The 23,993-nt window shown below is 44.0% G+C and overlaps 1 protein-coding gene across 3 annotated transcripts; it reads left to right on the forward strand.

The window, feature by feature from the left end:
• The first annotated feature begins 74 nt into the window (after window positions 1-74).
• Window positions 75-23,619, forward strand: LOC123999359 (protein transport protein Sec24A-like). 3 transcript variants are annotated; one of them, XM_046305027.1, is made up of 23 exons: window positions 75-404; window positions 3,844-4,389; window positions 9,039-9,200; window positions 10,058-10,132; window positions 10,259-10,431; window positions 13,466-13,647; window positions 13,786-13,888; window positions 14,247-14,373; window positions 14,700-14,809; window positions 15,072-15,184; window positions 15,424-15,542; window positions 15,753-15,808; window positions 16,005-16,211; window positions 16,474-16,597; window positions 16,828-16,986; window positions 17,245-17,418; window positions 17,783-17,893; window positions 18,434-18,609; window positions 19,320-19,457; window positions 21,156-21,260; window positions 21,509-21,601; window positions 21,960-22,063; window positions 22,431-23,619. In XM_046305027.1, the coding sequence occupies exons 2-23, from the start codon at window positions 3,891-3,893 to the stop codon at window positions 22,543-22,545; spliced, it is 3,225 nt and encodes a 1,074-aa protein (XP_046160983.1). In that variant the 5' UTR covers window positions 75-404; window positions 3,844-3,890; the 3' UTR covers window positions 22,546-23,619. The 3 variants fall into 3 exon arrangements, with proteins under 3 accessions (XP_046160983.1, XP_046160982.1, XP_046160984.1); XM_046305026.1 differs by having other exon boundaries at window positions 76-536; XM_046305028.1 differs by lacking the exons at window positions 75-404; window positions 3,844-4,389; window positions 9,039-9,200 and adding an exon at window positions 9,480-9,576.
• Window positions 23,620-23,993: the final 374 nt, after the last annotated feature.

The raw sequence follows: 23,993 nt of genomic DNA on the forward strand, positions 1-23,993 counted from the left end.
GGGTACAGTTTATGTCATAATTGACTTTTAATATAATTTACACTGCAGGTTTGGATAATTAATCGTAACAGGTTCTGAGAATTAGGTTAAGGTTATGTTAAGGGTTGGCTAAAATGCAACACAAATTATTTTGGACATAATCTGTACCCCATCTAGCCAATATCTACTGGGTGATCCCAACTTCCTGTGCAAGAAGATAAGTGATTTCAGTGGCCTCACATGATTGTCTTGACAAGTCCTACACCCGTAGTTGAACGGGGAACGGCCCAATCATGGGCCTGTGATAGCTAACAAGTGGGCTAGCTAATTAACTTTTTGTTTTACTTGAAAGCCTGTGTGGTGAAGTCGCTCCGTTACCCAAACATCTAACGTTACCCTGCTAGCTAAACAGCCAACTTAACCAAGTAAGACGCAGTTAGCTATTCGTCAACCAAGCATTTCTGCAGTATATTTGATTACGGTTGGTGTCTATTTCATAATGTCAAGTACAGATTTTAGTTCTCAGAATGGGGCAGGAGGACCGCCCTACGCAAACGGTGAGTACTTTCTCCACGGGTTAACTATCTTTTGGCTTTCTACCTAGCTAAAATAACGTTAACTAGCTAATAAGATAAGATTTTATCCGACCTTATCTGACTTGGCTTGTTAGCAAGATGGCCAGATTACAACATTAGCTTGCTGCCTTGGTAATAATGCTAGCCATGAATGATGGCTGCTAGTAGTGGGTTAATTTAATGTTGCTCTTATCGAGACACAACCATATGTTCATATAGATAGCGACGTTATTTGGATAGCTTTAAGTTAGCGTTTTGATTCCCCAACTACGACCGGTAGCTAACATTTATCTGGCTCAGAATAGTTGAGACAAGTCAGATATATTTGCTAACTAGCTAACGTTAGCTAGCTTAACTTGGTTGTCCTCTAGAGACACATTTCAGTTAGTTGGCAATTCGAGATCAAATTGTATTTTTCACATGCTTCGTAAACATACCTGTGTATACCAATGGTGTATATAGACCCTCGATTGCTTGTACTACGTATTGGCCAATAAGAGGCTTTGAAGCCACCTGTCGGCCATATTGGCACTCCTCAGAAAAGCAGTCCTCCATACGAATGAATAGACTTCTACAGTATTTCGTTTAAATGTTTGTAGATGTATCTTTTAACTTATCGTAGCGAAATTAATGTTCCATTTTCAACCATAAACTGCCTCCAATGTCGTTTTAGATTTAATCCATAGCTTATGGCTTATAAAATGTATTTCAGTTGACTGATTTCCTTATCAACTGTAGCTCAGTAAAAATGTTGCATTTGTCATTATTCAATATACAATGTTGATCCATCCTCAGTTTTCTCCTGTCACGGCCATTCAACTCTAACTTACTATTAGCCTCATGGTGAAATTCTTGAGTGTTTTCCTTCCTCTCCGGCAACTGAGTTCGGAGGGATGCTTGTGTCTTTGTAGTGACTGTATTGAAACAAAATCCAAAGTGTAATTAACTTAACCATGCTCAAACCTCACTGGTCTTTGTGGTTGAATCTGTGTTTGAAATTCACTGCTCTGAGTGACCTTACAGATAAATGTATATGTGGGGTACAGAGATGAGTTAGTTATTCAACACTTGTTGCACATAGACTGAGTCCATGCAACTTAAGTGACTTGTTACACATTTTCACTCCTGAATTTATTTAGGCTTGCCATAAAGGGTTGAACACTTATTAAGACATTTTAGATTTACATTTTAAATTGTAAAATTAAACACAATTCCACTGAATTGGGTGTTATGTGTAGGCCAGTGACAGCACATCTCAATTTAATCCATTTTCAATTTAGGCTGCAACAAAATGAAAAGTCAGTGTGTGAACTTAATGAACTTAATGAAAGCACTTTGTTGTGCTAGCTAAACATTTGACTATGAGCTAGCACTGGCATTCTGGAGACTGGATTAAATTAAGTAATCTTGCTGGGTAGTCAGCTAGCTGTGGCCATCTGGCAAGTATCAACAAGGGCTTTCTGCAAAATGGCAACATTAGCACAGCTAGCTAGAGAATATCAGAATCTAGACCATAGACTAAGCAACCCACATGGGCATGCATTGCCAAACAATGCTACTGCCACCTTCTGGCTTGGAGTATTTAACAAGTCTGAGTGGCTGACGACTTTAAGGTCTTTGCTGTGTGAACATGCAATTCTGATTTCTGACGCTGTTCAGAGGTGCTAAGTGTTGTCGAATGTTTGACAATCCTACTGGTGTATGAGCTATTACGATTAAACTCCCTAGGCTAATCTGGCTTTGTTTTTTCCTTATCTCTGCATTTTGTTGGTGTAATTTCATTATTCCAATATGTTTTCATTAATTGTATTCACTTAATCTATTATGAGAGTTTGCAAGATTCTTATTTGCATAAAAGACAGAGACCAGTCTTATCAAAAATAGGTAATAGTATTTATTCTCGGAGGGTGCTGCCATGTAACCACGAACAACAGTTTATATACAAAATATGACGTCACAGGTCATAAAATATTCTTTCTCCCAACGGTTCAAAAGTTCATTTGAGAACTTAAGGTTTTCATCCATCACCCTTCAGCAGACAGTTCCAGCTATTGGAAAACCTAAGAAAATCCACAATGCCTCATCTGGACATTCCAGTGCTAAATTGAGTCGGTTCAACCATAGGTTAAATACCCTTTATGCTTACTTTTAAAAAAACACTTCCAATCTTCTCCAACCTGGCTGGAATTATATTGATTTAATGCCATTACCCCAGTGTTATATGCTCCACAATCCCTCACTAATGAATTTATATTCTTAATCAGATATAATAAAAGAGTATAAGTTTACTTAGTTAGTTCTATTTGAAATGGAGATATTGTTTAGTCATTTATTAATAAAATTCCTAACAGCATACGAGGCAATTAAATGGCTGAACTCCAACATTGGTCTTTCAACTCTGATCAAACCAAGATGCTTCAAACATCCATCTTACCAAAAGAAGGCATTCCGCATGTTCACTAAATTCCTGTCCTATGTTGGTAGCAAAAGCTAGCACTCAAGTGTTAAAGTTCATGCCAAAGTGGATTTAATCTCTGCTTAATTCATCTAACTTTGCTTACTGTTTCCACTTTAAAACGATAGACCTTCGTTGCTGTACAGGATCTACTTCCTGTGACTCCTATTCTTTCCCGTTGTGCTCATTTGCCTGGTCTTACTCTTTAATTGGTTGAGCAGTTGTACTCTGCCCATGCCAGGTTCACTGTTATTGGAGGAAGCCCTCAACATGACAGCTGTGGCCTGCCGTTAGCTTCATTTTGGCCATTTCCCCAGAGCTGCTTAGAAATGCTGGGATTATGGGTTTATGGGTGTTCACAACTGTTTTCCTTATTTTGGAGGCCTGGAGTCTATTTAAATCCTAGTTTCCCTTGCTGAATTTAGCCTAATACTAATGCTGCTGTTCCCAAAGTTATCTAGCCTATATCTTCAGAGAAACAAACGGTTGTAGGCAATCAGTAGTGCCATGCAGTTCATAGTGTAGTAATGAAACATTGGTTGTAGAGTGAGATTTTCTTCATCAGCGTTAACTGGCATGCAAATGGGGCAGTGGGCTATTATTGATGTAGTTTGTTTTTGCATGTCCTGAGGGTGGAGATTTCACTTAAGGACCAATGGAATAGTCTATAATGTGCAGACTCTGCCCACCCTAAGCACTGTGCCATGCAAAATTAACCTCCATGGTTTGAATGCAGATTATAGGGACATTCACATGGGATGTCAGAGTATGGTGCTTGTCTATAAGTGAAACTGGCTTGGAGTCATCTAACCTCATAATTTTCCTCTCTTCCAGGTCCCTCTCAGAATCCAGTAGCGCTGCAGCCACCGGGACCGGGTTACATGGCCCACCAGACTCCATACAACCCAATGCAAGCCAAGGGCCCTATGCCGCCCGGCCCTGGACTCTATAACTCCGGTCCCTACCAGCCCATCCCACCAGTCAGCTCTAACCAGGCCCTTCCAAGTCAACCCATGTTAAAAAGGCCTCCTATGGGACCTCAACATTCCATGACCCCACCTCAGTCTGCCAGCCCTAACCCAGGCTCCAGGATTCCCCCAGCGCATGCCACCCCTCCACCTGTGTCTGCTAACAACTACCAGCACACCCCAGCCTGGCAGTATGGGGGGACTCCACCGATGGGAGCTCCTCCATCAATGGGGGCACCGCCTCCTATGGCCATGCCTCCCCTTCGTCCTGTGGGTAATCACATGACCTCCTCGACCAGCCTGGCAACCCCCCAGGCCTCCTCGGCAGAGTACCGCGCAACGCCTCCTGTCTTCCATAATGCCATGCAACCCCTGGGTCCTCCCACCTCGCTCCAGGGATACACCCAGCAAGGTAAACCAGTGCTGGAGGGAGCATTACAAAGGCTGCATGATTAAGTGTTAGATATTCCACAGCTGTTTGTTTCCACAATGAAGAACACTTTGTTGAAAACATGAGATATCATTATGATCTTATGAAATGTTATCGTTGTTTTGTCTGTGTAATGACACTCCCCGGTGGTGGTTCAGCCAAAGATTTTTTTAGAACTAACCCAAGACAGACCACGGCATGTCGTTTCCAGTGGGGGAAAAAACGCAATCATAGTGGCAGAACAAGTAAGGAGTTGGGCGGAGCCAAGCACGAGCTAGCAAGATCCTATTGGCACTTTCTAGCATGGCATGTCCAGTAACTATTTACCCTTGCACTCCTAAACCACATTTTTAAAAAATATTTAAAAAATGGCAAAGGGTGAAGTCTACAAAACTTAGTTCACTCCGTTCGTAACAGATTCTAGTTTGGTGAATAGCGCTCTATTGAGATGAAATGTTCTATCGATGAGCAGAATGTCGCCTGAAGTCAATCTCACTCCATCTTCTCCCACTGTCGGCCACTGGGCTTCCCCTCAGCCATATTTTGTGGGTAGTGGAAATGCCTGCCCGGATGCTTCAGATTTGCACATCCGGTGAAACATCTGGCTCCTTGTTCTGTGGTCGAGCTAACTGATGTTGAAAGTGGACATTGCCCCCTCCTGCTCCCGTTCCCACACGAACAGATCAGTTTGGCAACACCTATCTCCTTGGCAGACACTCTACTCAGAAATACTTGTTCACAGGCCAAATTAGTTTTAGTAACTTCTGGTGAAGTTATTTGAAATCTATCATTTCCAGAGTTCTGAGTTTAGTCACCACTTACCCCCACCACTGTAGCGGTATTTGTGGTGTGTGGCTTATTTTTGGTCAGAAGCCATCAGTGATTCATGAGCAAAGCCATTATTGCATTATACAACATTGTGGTCTAAGAAATATCACATTATCTGGCTGACATAACAGCCTTCCTGACTTCTGATTTAACAATAACTCTAATCTGTCCAGTTTACTGTTTTCATTCAAGTTGATTTGATTGAGTATTTATTCATACTTGCCATCTCTGAATGACAGATCTTTGATATTGGAAGCAACATCAGATTGCTCTTATTTGGAATGCCCCAGTGTAGTCTCTGTAGTCACCTAGCGGTGTCTTCCAGTTCATTGACATTAGCTAGCTCTGGGTCAGCCTCATCAGCTGTCGTCAGACCTGATACCTCCAGTGAAGGGTTATAATTAGAGGTTGACTGATTAATCGGAATGGCCACTTTAATTAGGGCCGATTTCAATATATCAATCATAATCACTAGTTGATGATATTACTAGTTTATCTAGCGTGTCCTGCGTTGCATATAATCGATGCGGCACGTATTCACAAAAAAGGACTGTCGTTGCTCCAACGTGTGTACCCAACCATAAACCTCAATGCCTTTCTTAAAATCAATACACAGAATTATATATTTTTAACCCTGCATATTTAGCTAAAATAAATCCAGGTTAGCAGGCAATATTAACCAGGTGAAATAATCACTTCTCTTGCATGCAATGAACGCAGTCAGGGTATATGCAACAGTTTGGACTGCCTAATTTGCCAGAATTTTCCGTAATTATGTCATAACATTGAAGGTTGTGCAATGTAACAGAAATATTTAGACTTAAGGATGCCACCCGTTAGATAAAATACGGAACGGTTCCGTATTTCACTAAAATAATAAACGTCTTGTTTTCGAGATGATAGTTTCCGGATTCGACCATATTAATGACCTAAGGCTCGTATTTCTGTGTCAGGTTATAACTAAGTCTATGATTTGATAGAGCAGTCTGACTGAGCGATGGTAGGCACCAGCAGGCTCGTAAGCATTCATTCAAACAGCACTTTCGTGCGTTTTGCCAGCAGCGCTTCGCAATGCTTCAAGCATTGAGCTGTTTATGACTTCAAGCCTATCAACTCCCGAGATTAGGCTGGTGTAACCGATGTGAAATGGCTAGCTAGTTAGCAGGGTGCGTGCTAATAGGGTTTCAAATGTCACTCGCTCTGAGACTTGGGAGTGGTTGTTCCCCTTGCTCTGCATAGGTAATGCTGCTTCGATGGTGGCTGTTGTCGATGTGTTCCTGGTTTGAGCCCAGGTAGGGGAGAGGGAAGGAAGCTATACTGTTACACTGGCAATACAAAAGTGCCTATAAGAACATCCAATAGTCAAAGGTATATGAAATACAAATGGTATAGAGCGAAATAGTCCTATAATAACTACAACCTAAAACTTCTTAAGTGGGAATATTGAAGACTCATGTTAAAAGGAACCACCAGCTTTCATATGTTCTCATGTTCTGAGCAAGGAACTTAAACGTTAGCTTTCTTACATGACACATATTGAACTTCTGTAGCTCAGTTGGTAGAGTATGGCGCTTGTAACGCCAGGGTAGTGGGTTCGATTCCCAGGACCACCCATACGTAGAATGTATGCACACATGACTGTAAGTCGCTTTGGATAAAAGCGTCCGCTAAATGGCATATATATATATTTTTTTTAACTTTTACTTTCTTCTCTAACACTTTGTTTTTGCATTATTTAAACCAAATTGAATGTGTTTCATTGTTTGATGATAAATTGAGATTATTTATGTATTATATTGAGTTAAAATAAGTGTTCATTCAGTATTGTTGTAATTGTCATTATCACAAATGCATGTAAAAGAAAAATCGTCCGATTTAATCGGTATCGGCTTTTTTGGTCCCCCAATAATCGGTATCGGCTTTTTTGGTCCTCCAATAATCGGTACCGGCGTTGAAAATCATAATTGGTCGACCTCTAGTTACAATGCTACTTGTCACGGGACGTTTTCCCTCTTATGCACGGTAGTTCTCATATACCCCCATGTCTTATAGGTTACATTGTCATGATGTATAGTTGCCAATTTTGTCTAAGGGTATGTAATAGGTTAGCCTTGACATTTACATTACATTTAAGTCATTTAGCAGACGCTCTTATCCAGAGTGACTTACAAATTGGTGCATTCACCTTATGACATCCAGTGGGACAGTCACTTAACAATAGTGCATCTAAAACTTAGGGGGGGTGGGGTGAGAGGGATTACTTAACCTATCCTAGGTATTCCTTAAAGAGGTGGGGTTTCAGGTGTCTCCGGAAGGTGGTGATTGACTCCGCTGTCCTGGCGTCGTGAGGGAGTTTGTTCCACCATTGGGGGGCCAGGGCAGCGAACAGTTTTGACTGGGCTGAGCGGGAGCTGTACTTCCTCAGTGGTAGGGAGGCGAGCAGGCCAGAGGTGGATGAACGCAGTGCCCTTGTTTGGGTGTAGGGCCTGATCAGAGCCTGGAGGTACTGAGGTGCCGTTCCCCTCACAGCTCCGTAGGCAAGCACCATGGTCTTGTAGCGGATGCGAGCTTCAACTGGAAGCCAGTGGAGAGAACGGAGGAGCGGGGTGACGTGAGAGAACTTGGGAAGGTTGAACACCAGACGGGCTGCGGCGTTCTGGATGAGTTGAAGGGGTTTAATGGCACAGGCAGGGAGCCCAGCCAACAGCGAGTTGCAGTAATCCAGACGGGAGATGACAAGTGCCTGGATTAGGACCTGCGCCGCTTCCTGTGTGAGGCAGGGTCGTACTCTGCGGATGTTGTAGAGCATGAACCTACAGGAACGGGCCACCGCCTTGATGTTAGTTGAGAACGACAGGGTGTTGTCCAGGATCACGCCAAGGTTCTTGGCGCTCTGGGAGGAGGACACAATGGAGTTGTCAACCGTGATGGCGAGATCATGGAACGGGCAGTCCTTCCCCGGGAGGAAGAGCAGCTCCGTCTTGCCGAGGTTCAGCTTGAGGTGGTGATCCGTCATCCACACTGATATGTCTGCCAGACATGCAGAGATGCGATTCGCCACCTGGTCATCAGAAGGGGGAAAGGAGAAGATTAATTGTGTGTCGTCTGCATAGCAATGATAAGAGAGACCATGTGAGGTTATGACAGAGCCAAGTGACTTGGTGTATAGCGAGAATAGGAGAGGGCCAAGAACAGAGCCCTGGGGACACCAGTGGTGAGAGCGCGTGGTGAGGAGACAGATTCTCGCCACGCCACCTGGTAGGAGCGACCTGTCAGGTAGGACGCAATCCAAGCGTGGGCCGCGCCGGAGATGCCCAACTCGGAGAGGGTGGAGAGGAGGATCTGATGGTTCACAGTATCGAAGGCAGCCGATAGATCTAGAAGGATGAGAGCAGAGGAGAGAGAGTTAGCTTTAGCAGTGCGGAGCGCCTCCGTGATACAGAGGAGAGCAGTCTCAGTTGAATGACTAGTCTTGAAACCTGACTGATTTGGATCAAGAAGGTCATTCAGAGAGAGATAGCGGGAGAGCTGGCCAAGGACGGCACGTTCAAGAGTTTTGGAGAGAAAAGAAAGAAGGGATACTGGTCTGTAATTGTTGACATCGGAGGGATCGAGTGTAGGTTTTAACCACAGCCATTGTGCCACAGCCAGGTTGATGTCTGGGTTGGCAGCACAATACTATGTAGGTGCCATTGATGTAATATCCCAAAATGTCAACCAAACAATTGTACAAGGTTTTAGTTGATGGGTGTTGTGATAGGATACTGTGTAAGAGATATGTGTAGCTAAATGTTGTTGTCCAGGCTCTGCCCCTCTTCTGATGAACCCCATGGCGGCTCCTCACTCATACCAGCCAGGTATGAGAACACCTTACGGCGGCCCCCCACCCTCTGTGAGACCCACCCCACCCACTACTGGACCCCCCATGGGCAATGCCACCCCTCCCCTTGGCCCCAAAACTGATGGTAAGGAAATATCAGTTTTGATACTGCATGAAAGGTCTGAGTAGGAGTGCTCATCTGTGATCAGTTTAGCCTTTTAATGAATAAGAGGGGAACCTGATCCTAGTTTGTTTACCTTACTTGTTGAATTATCCACATATGTACTGTAGTTTGTTGTTCAGTAGTTGTACAATAATTGTATAAATATTTATTTTTTTCCTCTGGGGTGGTGGGGTCTAATGTGGGGTTTCTCAGTAGTGGAACTAGCTCCCAACAGCCACCCCCTTTGGGTCTCATTGCCTTCTCTGTCTTCCCACCATGCCAGCTCAGTGTGGGAGTGATGCTAGTTATGCTTCCCACACTGAGTACGAGAACCAGGAGAATGACTTTGAGTGTCCAGGTGTGGTTCCGTCGCTGTCCGTGTGTTGTGTACCCTGTGCAGTTTTGATGACTATCACATTTGATCCATTGTCTTCTATCAGATTTGTTAACATGGTTTCGTAAGGAACAGAAGGCCTCGAACTTCCATGGTTATTTCAGATATCACCTGTTTACATCTGACACTATTTCCAAGTTTGTCTGTCTGTCTGTCCGTCCGCCCCCCCCCCCTCCCATGTGTCCAATTTATCACGTTGTCTTACTGTCTGTTATTTTGACTGTGAATCGGGTACCTTGAATGCATAATTCATATGTTCTCAACCCTTTGGCAATGAAACAAAGTACAACTGACCTGAAACATAACACAAACATGTATGCTAAATTACTAAGTTTTTGCAAATGTACAGATTGTGGCTTTTAAGTGCTTACACAAGTATTAGTGTTTTGTTTGTTTTAATGCATCTTTATTCTGACCCCTAAATGTTATGTTTGCATTGTAACAGGACACATGCCCACACCTGGTAATGGTGCTCAAGTCCCCAACAGCTTTGATCACTTGGAGATGGGCCCTAAAATGGGTCAGTCCTCCACTACATTATAGAAAATCAGAAATGAATAACTAATGTAACTTTATAGTCCCCTAGATTTACTGCTAGCAACACTAAGAACTGACAAGAGTACTGTTTTGGTGCTTGTCCCTATAGCTGGCCCACTCCCACCCCAGCAGCCAGGCCCCCCTACTCGACACATGGGTCTATCCTACCCCTCTCTACCCCCGGGGTACCAGAACACCTCGGCACTCCCTACTGCCGCCACCATGCAACATCCTGTGCAGCCCTCAACACAGCCTTACAGCCATCCTCAGCCATACCAGCAGGTAAGTGACCAGACTCCCATCTCTATGCTTTGCCAAGTCTTGGATTTTGTTTGACAGTGTTTGAACTACTTTGCAGATATGAAACAGACAATCACAATATCAGTAATAAAAAAATACCAAAATCCCAGTTTATGCCTCAACCAACTTTAAGTGATGTTAAAAATAGAACTTATCTATTTCATGATGTACGTACTGTAAGGCATTGTTGGGAGAATAGGTGGATGCAGTTATAGCAATAATTTGTGTACTACTATCCATCTATTGTTGTAAATTATAGCTGGCCTGGCATTCAACCCCACTGGTGATCCATGCAATGCAAAAACTGAAACTTGTTTAAATGTTGCATTAAACCTATAGTGACGATTTGATTGTTTGGAGTTACTAAATACCTTTTTGATTAGGGCCGCAGAGTATTATGTACATCTGCAAGCATAGCAGCAACGGCTGGACATATCTCTTTAGTTTCAATATATTAAAGTGCTGTATACAGTATCCAATAAGTGGACATTACAAAGGGCTGTATTTCCAATAAAACAATGGGCAGTTTGGGACAGTTGCTCTTTCTTTTAACAAATAGGCTATGTCTAACCTGCAAATTCACTTTATTTTTATTTTTATGTCTGCCCTGATTGAGTTTGACTCACCTGAGCTAGTGTATCTTTTTAGTAAGCTGAAAACCCTGCGCCTAACACTAGCTGCTGGGAGGATGTCATGTCATTGGAGGTGTGACTGACCTTTTCCCCTCACCTTTTTTCAGTGGCTACAGCTAGAGGCAGGTGTCATTTGGTTAGCTAGAAAGAAATGTACATGGCTTTACCAGGTAGCTATGCTGAGCTTGAATGAATGTGAACTGTGGATAACAGATCTCTTAGTTGTCAATCAAATGTATTCGACATCAATTAAATGAGAGGGCAAGCAAGTTTCCCATTCAGTTGTCAAAAGGTGGGTTGGTACAAGCATGCATTGGCAGGCAAGCTGCAGAAGGACGAGCATGATTTTATTCCACAATGTTTAAGTGCAATTTGAACAGCCAACTATTTTATTTAGGATTTTTTTTTTTTAAGTTTGAGAGGGTTTATCTTATGTTCCTTATCTCGCTCTGGCTAGCATTAGTTGTTGATCTTGTTGATGTGCATAGGCAACTGAGGGGAGGAGAGCTTAACTTTTCATGGTGGTTTGATCAATAGGACTGTGAGGACTCCTGTGGTATTTACATATGTGCAGAAATCCATTCTGGTGTATTTTGTGGCTTTTGACAAATGCGTTCTGATCTAAAATTGCGTTGTTGCTACTGCCTGTAATCACAGTCCAGTTCAAAATGATTGATGGAAGGCACGGGTTGCAAATGGCTTATTTGCATATATGCCTATTGAATCTCTGATTGGCTATGGCGCACCGGTCCGCGTCGACTCCAGTTCTGATCAAGACGGATGGTTTCATTAGGTTTATTTACTGCAGTGTCTATTAATTGTCCAAATGCACAGCTGCTTTCCCACTCTATTGCTATTTTCACAAATGCCTTACTTACTATATGTCATTCCCAAACATTCTATACATTTGTGAAAATGACCATATCGAAGTGCTAAGATTTAAATAAATAAAAAATGTAAAAAATTATCCTTGGGGTATATGAATTTATTTTAATATTTCATTTACATTACATTTACATTTAAGTCATTTAGCAGACGCTCTTATCCAGAGCGACTTACAAATTGGTGCATTCACCTTATGACATCCAGTGGAACAGCCACTTTACAATAGTGCATCTAAATCTTTTAAGGGGGGGGGGTGAGAAGGATTACTTTATCCTATCCTAGGTATTCCTTAAAGAGGTGGGGTTTCAGGTGTCTCCGGAAGGTGGTGATTGACTCCGCTGTCCTGGCGTCGTGAGGGAGTTTGTTCCACCATTGGGGAGCCAGGGCAGCGAACAGTTTTGACTGGGCTGAGCGGGAACTGTACTTCCTCAGTGGTAGGGAGGCGAGCAGGCCAGAGGTGGATGAACGCAGTGCCCTTATTTGGGTGTAGGGCCTGATCAGAGCCTGGAGGTACTGAGGTGCCGTTCCCCTCACAGCTCCGTAGGCAAGCACCATGGTCTTGTAGCGGATGCGAGCTTCAACTGGAAGCCAGTGGAGAGAGCGGAGGAGCGGGGTGACGTGAGAGAACTTGGGAAGGTTGAACACTAGACGGGCTGCGGCGTTCTGGATGAGTTGTAGGGGTTTAATGGCACAGGCAGGGAGCCCAGCCAACAGCGAGTTGCAGTAATCCAGACGGGAGATGACAAGTGCCTGGATTAGGACCTGCGCCGCTTCCTGTGTGAGGCAGGGTCGTACTCTGCGGATGTTGTAAAGCATGAACCTACAGGAACGGGCCACCGCCTTGATGTTAGTTGAGAACGACAGGGTGTTGTCCAGGATCACGCCAAGGTTCTTGGCGCTCTGGGAGGAGGACACAATGGAGTTGTCAACCGTGATGGCGAGATCATGGAACGGGCAGTCCTTCCCCGGGAGGAAGAGCAGCTCCGTCTTGCCGAAGTTCAGCTTGAGGTGGTGATCCGTCATCCACACTGATATGTCTGCCAGAGATGCGATTCGCCACCTGGTCATCAGAAGGGGGAAAGGAGAAGATTAATTGTGTGTCGTCTGCATAGCAATGATAGGAGAGACCATGTGAGGTTATGACAGAGCCAAGTAACTTGGTGTATAGCGAGAATAGGAGAGGGCCTAGAACAGAGCCCTGGGGGACACCAGTGGTGAGAGCGCGTATTTCATGATGCTAAAATGCTGTCAGTTCCACAGTTCATAGCTGAGCCTTCTGTATGATATTCAGTCAGAGCTTAGCGTATGTCTGACTATTGAACACATTTTTAAAATTAACTCTGTTGAAAAAAGACATGCATAGATTTAAATATTGAAACTGACCAGGGATGCACCACAAGTGCACTAATTTTTGATCAGACCTTCAAGCGTGCACCCAAGTTAAGTGCTGCCCTCGTTCATTGTATTCACCGGTTAACTGTCCTAATTTCCCTCCCCAGCACTCTGCAGGTCCAGCCCAACTGAGCCCCTCCTTGTCTTGTTTGAGTCTGCAGTCTCAGACCCCAGAGTCCCTGAGGGTTGTCAACCTGCTGCAGGAGAGGAACCTGCTCCCTCTGGGCCCAGTCACCCCTCCTACGCCCTGCCTGCCCCAGGACCTGCAGAAAATCAACTGCCACCCAGAGTGCGTAGTAGTTTGTCTGGCTTTGTTTCTCAACATCAACCCTCCCACCACAATGTTGAATATTTTGTGTTAATGTGCTTGAACTTGGCCCTATATGTAAATAATATGTACTGGTTGTGCATCTCCCTCTCACTACAGGGTCTTCCGCAGTACCCTGACCAGCATCCCCCAGACCCAGTCGCTGTTAAACAAAGCCAAGCTCCCACTCGGCTTGCTCCTCCACCCCTTCAAAGATCTCTCGGTAAGACGTTGCCCAATCACTCCATGCAAAACATGCCCAACCTTCAGTATAATCAATCCTACTTCTGGTGAAAGATCAAAGGATACATATAGCCTAGAATAATTGTCTTCAATCTACACATCTGTGATCATGTCTGAATTGTAATTAGATTTTTTTTTTTTTTTTTAGATTAGTGTGGAACTTGGCATTGATGATAAGTCTATGACAATCTTGTTGTTTCTCTGTGCACTGCAGCAACTAGTTGTATTATAAGTTAAATTATTCAAGAGCCGATGGGTGCATATACAGTATTTCATTTAAATGTATGTACTAATCCCAGATTGCCCCTTAATTGTTTTGTTTTGTCTGTGCACTGCAGCAACTGCCTGTGGTCACCTCCAGCACTATAGTGAGGTGTCGCTCCTGCAGGACGTACATCAACCCCTTTGTGACCTTCCTGGACCAGAGGAGATGGAAGTGTAACCTGTGTTACCGGGTCAACGACGGTGAGGACCACAGCCACCAAGCTCCTCTCAAATGACACCCTATACCCCATATATGGCACTTCCTTTGACCAGATCCAATGTTCATTATTTAAAAACTAAAATTAGGTTCCAAGTGAAGTTGGGTTGGTCTGAAGCTGAAAAAAGGAAGGGAAATTCACACGAGCACCACAAGGACTAACTTCACCCATGCTCTATCAAGGTTTTCAAGCACACCGCTTTGACCTAAATGTCCAGGATATCGTTAACCTGCCGATATTAGTGCTGATGGACAAGCCTGGTGCTGCTCTTTTCTGACTGAAGATAACCTTTGTCTTTGTTTGGTTTAGTTCCAGAGGAGTTCATGTACAACCCAGTCAGCAGATCGTATGGCGAGCCACACAAAAGACCTGAGGTCCAGAATGCTACCCTCGAGTTCATTGCACCATCAGAATACATGGTAAATTCACATGTGTAGTCTTTCAAGATTGTCTATATTCTGCCTGAAAATATTTCTTATCTATGTGGAATGTTGCCCCCTTTAATCTGCTAATAAAATGCAGATGTGAGCTAGGTGCTGCTGTGTTCGTGAAGTGATTCCATCAGACTTTATGATGCTCTTAAGTTTTAAATCATTTGCTGCAGTTTTTCTAGGAAACGTTTACGTGTTTTTGTCTGCGTGTTTGTCTATGTATTGACGTGGTGAAACCTGTCATACTCAGCTGAGACCCCCCCAGCCTGCTGTTTACCTCATCGTGCTGGATGTATCCCACAATGCCGTGGAAACAGGATACCTAGATGTCGTCTGTCAGTCACTGCTAGAGAACATCAATGCGTATGTATGATCAACGTCACCACTGAGACACTAACAAAAAAGCTGATGAGGCCTTTGCAGCATGGTCCATTTTCTTATGTTCTGGGCTTCATAAACTAACATTGTCCGGAAGTTTTAGTCAACTTGCTAGCTTTAGTGTTTCGTCTCCAATAACCCCAAAACAATGTAGCTTTAACAAAAAAAATTGTGTCCTGTGACTGTCTGCTGAACATGTCCTTCTGAATGCCTGTGTGTTCCAGGCTCCCTGGGGACTCGAGGACAAAGATTGGCTTCATCACATTTGACAGCACCATCCACTTCTACAACCTCCAGGAGGGCCTGTCCCAACCACAGATGCTCATAGTCTCTGACATCGAAGGTGAGAGAGAAAAATAGAGAAGTTTGTGAACATGGGCCGGAGCTCTTTAAATTGCGTTGTGTGGGGTCTGTTCAATTTTTGCTCAGTCTTGTAAGAAAAAAACTGAGGCGCAAGCGTTTACAAGCTTCATCTGTAGAATAATTCACCGTCTAGAAGTGATCAAATACTGAAAAAATAGTCTAATGGACTTCTGTGCTGTCTTTCCTCCAGATATATTTTTACCGACACCAGACAGCCTTTTAGTGAACCTCAATGAATGCAAGGAGGTAAGGAGCTAATATTCCCCAGAGACTGGCTAATGTAAAACGAAAAGGTTGTGACTCAAATCTGTCTAACAACTCACCACATTGCCTGAATTAATCAAGACACACTCGCATTGGGTAACTTAGTTTTGCCTAAGCCTCTCTTTAGCTCTGTTTTGCATTTCAAAACTTTATGTAAATGTGTTATTTATTTTTGCAGCTGGTGCAGGATTTGTTGAGGAGCTTGCCCCAGATGTTTGGCAAGACCATGGAGACCCAGTGTGCTCTGGGCCCGGCCCTGCAGGCAGCGTTCAAGCTGCTATCGGCCACCGGAGGGCGTGTGTCCGTCTTCCAGACACAGCTGCCCAGTCTGGGTGTGGGGGCCCTCAAGTCCAGAGAGGACCCCAACCAGAGGGCTTCTGCCAAGGTAGAGACTAGAGAGACCGGTTCACACTGGTTTATTCATTCTGTATCTGAAATGGCACCCTAAAATGTCCCATATGTAGGGAATACTGTGCCATTTGGGATGCACACACATTTCTAGTTGTATAACATGTTGTATGCCTGTTGTCCAGTGATGGTTGAAACATGATAGGTTTTAAGGAACGTGTTCTGCATACTATACCCACTTATTTTTTTATTTTTTTTAAACTACTGTCTGTGATGCTCGTTGTGTGGTGATTCCCCAGGATATCCAGCACCTTTCTCCTGCCACAGACTTCTATAAGAAGCTGGCCCTGGACTGTTCAGGACAGCAGGTGGCTGTGGATCTGTTCCTACTGAGCTCCCAGTACTGTGACCTGGCCTCTTTAGGTGAGTGGCGCCTTCAGCCGCATACACCTGCACTACAATGTGTGATTGTTTACGAAGTCACCTTATTCCACAAGCAAGCAGTGCCCTGTGCAGGTCTCTGTATGTTACAGTATGCGTATGTTACTGTATGTGTCTTGTTGGTGGCAAATCAAATTTCCCCTTGTGTATAGAACATCATACCTTGGCTGGATTCATGTGTAATCTCTCAATCTTCCCTCTCCTCCCGTCAGGTTGCATATCCAGGTACTCAGCGGGAAGTGTGTACTACTACCCCTCCTACCACCAGCAGCACAATCCAGCCGGAGTAGAGTGCTTCCAGAAGGATCTCAAGAGGTACCTCACCCGCAAGATCGGCTTCGAGGCTGTCATGAGGATACGCTGCTCTAAAGGTGACTTTTTTTTTCACTGTTGTGGTTTTATTGTATTATGTGAAAGCTTTAATTGTCTGAAACAAATTTCTCTTCGGGGAAAATGCATCTTATTTCATCTGAAATCTGTGTAAATTATTTGCTGATCATCTCAATGCTCATTGATGGAGGATAATATTAACCCTGTGAACTTGAGTCTGTCCCTGCTCCAGTAGATTACTTTATCTGGGAGGATGAACTTGGAATGAATTCAACTCAAAGCCCTTAACCTCCATGTAGGCTTGTCCATCCACACGTTCCATGGGAACTTCTTTGTGCGCTCCACGGACCTGCTGTCTCTGCCCAACGTGAACCCGGATGCAGGCTTCGCTGTGCAGATGTCCATTGAAGAGAACCTGGTGGACATGCAGTCTGTCTCCTTCCAGGCTGCTTTGCTCTACACGTCCAGCAAAGGTATACTGTCTGGAGCTGCTGGGGTTTACCAAAAAGTTTCATTTTTCTGTGGGATTTACTTGGTTGAGACTCATTGTATATGTCCCAAATATCACACTATTCCATGCATAGTTCCCTACTTTTTACCAGGACTTAAAAGGCTCTGGCTATAAAATAAAAATAAGTGCACTATATAGAGAAGTTCCATTTGGGACTCGGATTCCATGTTTGTAAACGTGAGCCATGAAAGGGTGAGATGGAACACTTTTTAAACTGAATACCAAATTGTAAACATGCTCTTTCTGAAGTGCAATTGAGTTAATACTTTTTGTTTCCATTGTAATGCTGAAACAGTAACTTGTTGCTTGGTGTTGTATTTCTACAGGAGAGCGACGAATCCGAGTCCACACCATGTGTTTGCCTGTTGTAAACTCCCTATCCGACATCTTTGCTGGGGCTGATGTCCAGGCCATCACTTGCTTGCTGGCTAGCATGGGTAGGTAGTTTGTTGGTATTTGTGTGGTTATTAAAGCATGTTTATTACCATCACGGTGATGTCCTTAGTGTGTTCCATCATCCTGTGATCGTTAATGTCTCATAGTGAGAGCAGGATTGTCATCCTCACCCTACCATAGCTGCCTAATTTGCATGGACAGATGGTTGTAAGTGATATCAGATAGTTGCCTGGTTACCGTGACCTTTGTGGGATCCAAGTGGCTACATGAAACTGACTGGACTAATCTTCATATAGTGTGTTGATGGCGGTTTTACCCAGGTCTATTCCTTCACTGATGAAATGTTAGTCTTCTAAAGAGAACCTACTGTAATAATATTATACCATTATTATTGATTGTTTACCCTAATATAAAGTAACAAATTATTTAACCCAACGGTTTCTCTTTTGTAAATGAAGGCCATGACTACAAACATGTACTGTACTTTCATGTAACTTGTGAATCACAATCCCTGAGACAAAAACGTAGCTGAGGTTTGAATTTGGTTCTTTTTTCCTGATGTGTGTCCTCTCGCTCTCCAGCTGTGGATCGCTCTGTGACGGCCAGTTTGAGTGACGCCAGGGACGCGATGACCAACGCATCCATCGACTCTCTGACGTCCTTCCGCACCTCTGTACTCACCATCCAGCAGCCTGGTCTCCTGGCCCCCGCCTGTCTCAGACTGTTCCCCCTCTACATCCTCGCCCTGCTCAAACAGGTATGCTATCCACCCACTCCCTCCCTGGCTAGTCCCCTGGCAGTCTACAGCTTCGTCTCAAATGGTACCCTGTTCCCATGGGCACTAGTCAAAAGCAGTGCACCATTGGCCTCCCGAGTGGCGCAGTGGTCTAAGGCACTGCATTGCATGTAGTGCTGCAGCCTTTACTCCAGACCCGGGTTCATTTCCCAGGCTGTGCCTCAACCGGCCTGAGTCGGTAGGACGGTCATAGGACGGTGCAGAGTTGGCCCAGTGTTGTCCGGGTTTGGCCGGTGGATCTTTACTTGGCTCTAGCGACTCATTGTGGCGGGCCGGGTGCCTGCGTGCTGACCCCGGTCGCCAGTTGAACAGTGTTTCCTCCGACACAGTGCAGCTGGCTTCCGGGATAAGCTGGCGGGTGTTAAGGAACGCGGTTGGGTGGGTTATGTTTTGGAGGACTCATGATGCTACCTTCGCCTTTGACGAGTTGCAGCGATGAGACGATTGAAAAAGGAGGTGAAATGCCCCCAAAAAGCAGTGCACCTTTTAAGAGGATATGATGCCATTTGGGACGGAACCTACCTCTCACCAAACAGGCTATGGAACATAAACCAGCTTCAAGACACCATAAGAAATCTAGTCATATCAACTGATAATGTAAGACCCAGCTACTGCGATTTGTTTCTCCTTCATGCTTTGCTCATATGTCGTTTTTGTTGTCTGATCCACAGAAAGCCTTCCGAACGGGTACAAGCACCAGGCTGGACGACCGTGTGTTTGCCATGTGTCAGCTGAAGTACCAGCCCCTGGCCTACGTCATGCTGATGATCCACCCAGCGCTGTACCGTGTGGACGATCTGACTGACGAGGTCAGGGCTAGGGGAAACCCAGATTTTCACTCAGATAGATAATGCCAATAATGAGAAGCTATATTTTCTATAGTTTATACAATGTTATATTTTGAGCATGTCTTAAATTATATAATGCATACACTACATGGCCAAAAGTATGTGGACACGTGCTCGTTGAGCATCTCATTCCAAAATCATTGGCATTAATAGGGAGTTGTTCCCCCCCCCCCCCCCTATAACAGATGTTGGGACATTGCTGCAGGTGCTTGCTTCCATTCTGAGGTCAGGGCCCTGTGCAGGCCAGTGAAGTTCTTCCACATCGATCTCGACAAACAATTTGTATATGAACCTCACTTTGTGCATGGGGGCATTGTCATGCTGAAACAGGAAAGGGCCTTCCCCAAACTGTTGTCACAAAGTTGGAAGCACATATTCATCTACAATGTCATTGTATGCTACAGCAGGGTTAATATTTCCTATCCATTAAACTAAACAGCCTGAACCATGAAACAGCTCTAGACCGTTATTCCTCCTCCACCAAACTTGACAGTTGGCACTGCATTGGGGCAGGTAGCGTTCCTCTGGCATCCGTCAAACCCAGATTAGTCCGTTGGACTGCCAGACAGTGAAGCGTGATTTGTCACTCCAGGGAACTCCGCTCCAGAATCCAATGGCGGTGAGATTTACACCACTCCAGCCGGCACTTGGCATTGTGCATAGTCATATTAGGTTTGTATGCAGCTGCTCTGCCATGGAAACCCATTTCATGAAGCTCCTGACAAGCAGTTAATGTGCTGATGTTGCTTCCAGAGGCAGTTTGGAACTCGTAGTGAGTGTTGCAACCAAGGACAGGTTTTACAAGCTTCAGTACTCTGCGATCCCGTTCTGTGAGCTTGTGGCCTTAAATGCTGACCAGACCGGACACGTCGCATGCGTGAGCGTCGCAAATTACATTAAGAAAGCCATGTTATTCAATTATTGCACCGACACTGCTAGCGCCCACCAACAAGCGTCTGCGACACCAAGGGCTAAAATTGAACTCATTCCTATATCTGATGCAGATCGCGCTGAAAGTCCTGCCTCTCCCATCTCATTGGTTTATAGAAGCAGGTACCCACTTGCCATCTCATTGGTTATACCCACGTGGGTGACTGAAAGACAAACTGTTTTGCCTGTAGTTGTGGTAATACAATGAAAGTTTAGATGCGATCACCATATAAGTTAAACGATGAAAAAGCCTGGAAGGAGGAGAGATGACTAGAAACAAAGAGCGTCTGCTAAATGACTTCAATGTAATGTAAATGTATGCACGAAGGCTCACGCGCAGCTGGTTTGGGTTCTGTGTCACGCTTCGCGGCTGAGCCTCTTGTTGCTCTTAGACGTTTCCAATTCACAATAACAGCACCTAGTTGACCGGGGCAGCTTTAGCAAGGCATAAATTTGACGAACTGACTTGTTGGAAGGGTGGCATCCTATGATGGTGCCACGTTAAGTCACTGACCTCTTCATTAAGGTCATTCTACTGCCAATGTTAGTCTATGGAGATTGTCTGGCTGTGTGCTGGATTTTTATACAGCCGACTCCACTATTTGAAGGGGTGTCCACATTTGTTTGTCTATCCATGGTTCTGCTTCCATCTGACATGTGGATATATTGTACGTTTCCCCTTTAAACTTTTATTTTATTAGCTTCTCCCCTCTTCTTCTCCCACCACAGGGAGCCCTGAACGTCAGTGAGCGCACCATCCCCCAGCCCAGAGTCCAGCAGTTGTCTGTGGAGAAGCTGAGCAGAGATGGGGCCTTCCTCATGGACGCTGGCTCGGTTAGTATGACCATGATGCATTTATTTGTTATGGACAGGTGCAATTCAAACATTGACATATGAATAATCCAGTCTGCATCACACCATCATGCTTTAGCTTGCCCTCATTTACATTTTTATTTTTTAGGAATGTCATTTGAACAACCTAAAATAGACATGCAACCATATCTACAGTGGATTTTTCTGGAGAAACGGACCGATGGATAAAATAAACACAATCTTGACTGACTTCTCCTTTGTCCTAACAGGTGATCTATCTCTGGATTGGAAGAAACTGCAACCCCAACTTCCTCACGCAAGTCCTGGGGCTCCCAAACTACGCTGCTGTGCCCCTGAACATGGTAAGGAACCCAAACACCTGCTCCCATTTTTCACTCTCTTAGCCCAGCTCTGCTCCTGTCAAGGTTCTGTAGCTCAGTTGGTAGAGCATGGCGCTTGTAACGCCAGGGTAGTGGGTTCGATTCCCGGGACCACCCATACGTAGAATGTATCCACACATGACTGTAAGTCGCTTTGGATAAAAGCGTCCGCTAAATGGCATATATTAAAGGTTCTGTATCGCTCACCAGGACCTCTGTGTATTTACATGTGGTAGTATCATATATATATTAGTAGTGCATCTCATTTAAAACGGCACAACAGATTTCCTGAAAGGGGTGCCATAAAGATATTTCATTATAATGGTGTTGAATCTCCCAGAACATGCTCCCAGAGTTGGACACTGCAGAGTCCCAGAGAACCAGAGCGTTCGTTGGCTGGCTGAGGGAACAGAGGCCCTTCTTCCCCATCCTGCATGTCATCAGGTAGGCATTAGGAACAGTACCAGTGCTCTGGTCTAGTAAAGCCACACCAGAGTTCAGAGGCCATGGCTGCATTCCAAATTGCACCCTATTCCACTTAGAGTTCACTACTTTTGACCAGGGCTGTTGAGCTCTAGTCAAAAGTAGTGCACACTATGGGGAATAAGGGTGAAATTTGGTTGCATACAATGTCTGATTTCCTTGGGTAAACAAAGGTCAAAATAGAATGCGTAGTATTTAGATCTGGTTGAACTTATTGACATGGTTGACAGCCTACGGAGTTTTGCGCTGTCAACCGGCTCAGGTCAATTCTGCAAGAGACGGTGTGTTATTGTTGCGGATCCAATCTTCCTTTTCTGTTCCCGTTCAGGGATGAGAGTCCACTGAAAGCCAGCTTCTTGCAGAACATGATAGAGGACCGGACAGAGTCTGCCTTGTCTTACTATGAGTTTTTACTCCACATCCAACAGCAAGTCTCCAAGTAAACCCAGCATATTGAGTCAGTTCTGGGAACATCATTGTGGGAAACTGTCAGGGACTGCTTGCTGCCTCTCACAGGATCTTCGGTTGTGGCTCACCATTTTTGTGTGTATCATTGCCTTTCCTGAAGATTTCCCCCAGCTGCAGACTTTCAAACGAATCAAACTTTGTGTGGTAAACAGAACAAGGACAGAGGTGACTAAGCGAGGTCTGATTTCGCTGCTGGTTTGACTATTTTCAAGCTGGGACAACTTGTCGAAACCAGGGAACTCATGATACGGTATGTACGTCAATGATTGAGGACATCAGTGTTTATTCTCGAAGAACAAGGTTTTCTTAGATCTTTTCATATACAGTTCTGGCTATGGATGTCAAGTCTTTTGATCAAAAGCATAGTTGTATTTGCTAATAAAATAATAGAAGTATCATGCTAAAGGCAATGTTGGAGTATCGCCTGCCCTTAAGGACTTATTATTGGATGTCACCTTGATTGAGCGTAAGAATAATATCTCAGCTACAATAATAATGATCTACTGATTTTAGTTGTGAAGGACAGATGTGTACTTTATTTTGGTTCTTGTGTCGAACAAATCTAGGATTAATGCAAAGGCAGAAATGTAGACGTTTGAAGGCGAACTAACCTTGTTATAATTTGCTGCCTTTTGAATGTTGATGAAACAATGCAATGCTGTCATCTCTTGGGTCTGGTCTGTCCTTCTCTCAACCTTTATTTCCTGTCTATCTTCTCTCTCACTTGTCATGGACATGCGACACCTCTGAAGACGTTGCTTTGTTAAATATGAGAATCCAGATCTGATTAAATCCTCTAATTGCCTTCGATGGGACATTTTTATTATTAAACCTCTGTTTAAATACAAACGCTATATATGAAATATTTTAATATAATAGGATATGGGACATTCTTGAATACAGACATAAAGCCATTGTGATCTTTTAATCATGCTTATTGATACTTGTGTATTGAAAAGACTACATTATGGTAAAGAATTGTTGATTTTAGTATGAACATATTAAAGTGACATGACGCTAATAAAATGTTCGGAACTTTTTAAACTTAATTGTGGTTTGTCATGAATGAGCAGAGTACGATTAACATGGATGTTGTCTCAAATGGTATACCTTTTCAAATTCCACTGTCGTAACATAGTTAGTGTGAAAAGGAATACGAACATATCAGAATGTTTTCTGATACAAAGAGAATATATCTTAGAAGTAATGACGAATAAATAGTGACTGTAAAGGTGTCACTCTTATTGTACTTAACTGCAGGAAAGGTATGAATTGTTGACGTTTATACATTTGACAATGCCAGAGGATGTTGCTGTTCTGGTCTCTCGTTCTATGGTTTTAAGATATTATTTGTTCTTGTGGAAGTTTCCAGAATTAAACAATAGTCATATAAAATGTTTGCGTGTTTTATTCCTAATAGATG

Source organism: Oncorhynchus gorbuscha, linkage group LG16 (genome assembly GCF_021184085.1).
Source record: "Oncorhynchus gorbuscha isolate QuinsamMale2020 ecotype Even-year linkage group LG16, OgorEven_v1.0, whole genome shotgun sequence".
Classification (NCBI taxonomy): Eukaryota; Metazoa; Chordata; class Actinopteri; order Salmoniformes; family Salmonidae; genus Oncorhynchus; species Oncorhynchus gorbuscha.